This window comes from Diceros bicornis, chromosome 5 (assembly GCF_020826845.1).
Source record: "Diceros bicornis minor isolate mBicDic1 chromosome 5, mDicBic1.mat.cur, whole genome shotgun sequence".
Classification (NCBI taxonomy): domain Eukaryota; kingdom Metazoa; phylum Chordata; class Mammalia; order Perissodactyla; family Rhinocerotidae; genus Diceros; species Diceros bicornis.
The window spans coordinates 31,552,415-31,554,483 of record NC_080744.1 but is presented as its reverse complement, the minus strand read 5'-3'; the positions used below and the strand labels follow the sequence as shown (position 1 = coordinate 31,554,483).

The 2,069-nt window shown below is 43.8% G+C and overlaps 1 protein-coding gene across 1 annotated transcript; it reads left to right on the top strand.

The window, feature by feature from the left end:
* The first annotated feature begins 593 nt into the window (after window positions 1-593).
* Window positions 594-1,532, top strand: LOC131405390 (olfactory receptor 4F3/4F16/4F29-like). The gene has a single exon (XM_058540442.1). It carries the CDS (start codon window positions 594-596, stop codon window positions 1,530-1,532), a length of 939 nt encoding a protein of 312 aa, XP_058396425.1.
* The last annotated feature ends 537 nt before the right edge of the window (window positions 1,533-2,069 follow it).

Here is a 2,069-nt window from a genome sequence, read left to right as displayed (position 1 = left end):
AGAGAAGTTTTTGCAATATTTGGAGGGCAGAAGTGAAGCTGTAGCCATATTTGAAGCTCGCACATGTTATCATTTCTCTGCTGGCTTGCCTCACTGGTGTGAGGCAAGCAGTGTCTGGAACGGCAAGTGCCGCGCCTTCCTTGGGACCCTCCTTTGGCTTCCCTGACTCATGGACCAGGTGTGTGTTTAGCTCTGTGGTGAAGGGCCCTGGCTCCTACAGTATGCCCTATCATCAAGGTCAGAGACAATGAGCACTGACTCTGGTTTTAGTCTGTCCTTGCGGTCTTTAGCTCTTGCTTGTGGGTTCCAGTTTATTTTTGTTCTCCCTCATTTTACATCCATCTTCCCTTCCTGACTGCCTGTGCCGTGGACTTCAAGCTACAGCATCGGATGCAAGGACAACAGACTTACAGAGACTGCTGAATCAGCCTCCATGATTATGTAAGGTCGAGTCACTGTCACAAATCCCTGAGTATACTATCTCCTAGTGGTTATGCTTCTCTAATGGAACCCTGACTGATACGGCCAGTAATTCCAATTTCTCATTTTTTCTGTTCTTGCAGGCAAATTTGAAGTCCAAAGTGACTGAGACCATGGGGGGAGGAAATCACTCGGTGGTGTCTGAGATTGTGTTGGTGGGACTCACCAGTTCTTTGGAGATACAGCTAGCCCTCTTCCTGATTTTCTCTGTGTTCTATGTAGCGGGTATTTTGGGAAACCTTCTCATTTTGCTCACAGTGATCTCTGACCCTCACTTGCACTCCCCTCTGTACTTCCTGCTGGCCAATCTCTCCTTTGTTGACATGTGGGTTTCCTCCATTACAGCTCCCAAGATGATTTCTGATCTTTTCAAGGAGAGAAAAGTAATCTCTTTCCAAGGCTGCATTGCTCAGATGTTCTTTGTTCATGTTATTGGAGGAACTGAGATGGTGCTGCTCATTGCCATGGCCCTTGACCGTTATGTTGCTATACGTAGGCCTCTCCAGTACCTGATCATCATGAACTTCAGAACTTGTGTTTTACTCTTGGTGGCTTCCTGGACCATTGGAATCATCCACTCATTGATCCAACTTGTATTTGTTGTAAAGTTACCATTCTGTGGCCCCAATGAAGTGGACAGCTTTTACTGTGATCTTCCTCGACTTATTAGGCTTGCCTGCACAGACACTTACAGATTGGAGCTCATGGTCAGTGCCAATAGTGGTTTCATCTCCCTGGGAACTTTTTTCATTTTGATCATCTCCTATATCTTCATCTTGGTCACTGTTTGGCAACGTTCTTCAGATGGCTTGTCCAAGGCCCTCTCTACACTGTCAGCTCACATCACAGTGGTGGTCTTATTTTTTGGTCCATGTATTTTTGTGTACTTATGGCCATTTCCCACAATGCCAGTGGATAAATTCCTGGCCGTTTTTGATATAATTATCACCCCATTTCTGAACGCTGCCATCTATACTTTGAGGAATACAGAGATGAAGGTGGCAATGAAGAGAATATTCAGTGAGGTGTTGAGTTTCAGGAAGCTGTTTTAAGTGATTTTGATATCAAGAGAGACAAACATCTCTAAGACTCCCTGGCCATGCTGCAGACATGAATCCTATGAAACACAGCAACATGGATGCTTTACTTACTAGTTTAATTACCAATGTCCAGGATTTTCTTCATGTATTTTCTGCCCATAACCAGGAAGGGTATGGTACTCTTCTTTCTTATGCAGTGATGGAACAAAATGTACTGATATGGGACTGTTTCCACATTTTCTTGCCCCTCCTTGATAAGGAGGATTCTGGACTGGCCTCTTCTATCTCTTTTCCTACTTTGTTCCGAGGAGGTTCCTCCATATCAGATTGATTTTCAGGGTTTGTGATGCAGAATCTGAAGAAAAGTGCTTGGGAAATATGACAATATTTGCAATTATTAGCGCTAGTTTTTTTTTTGAGGTTCTATAGTGAGACATGCATGGGAGCAGCTGTAATGTGTAAAGAAAGCAGACAAAAGATAAAAAGGGGATTTTGAAGAGACATTGCTGTCTATCTCTAACCCTTCACTATACATTGCCCTTCAGTAAA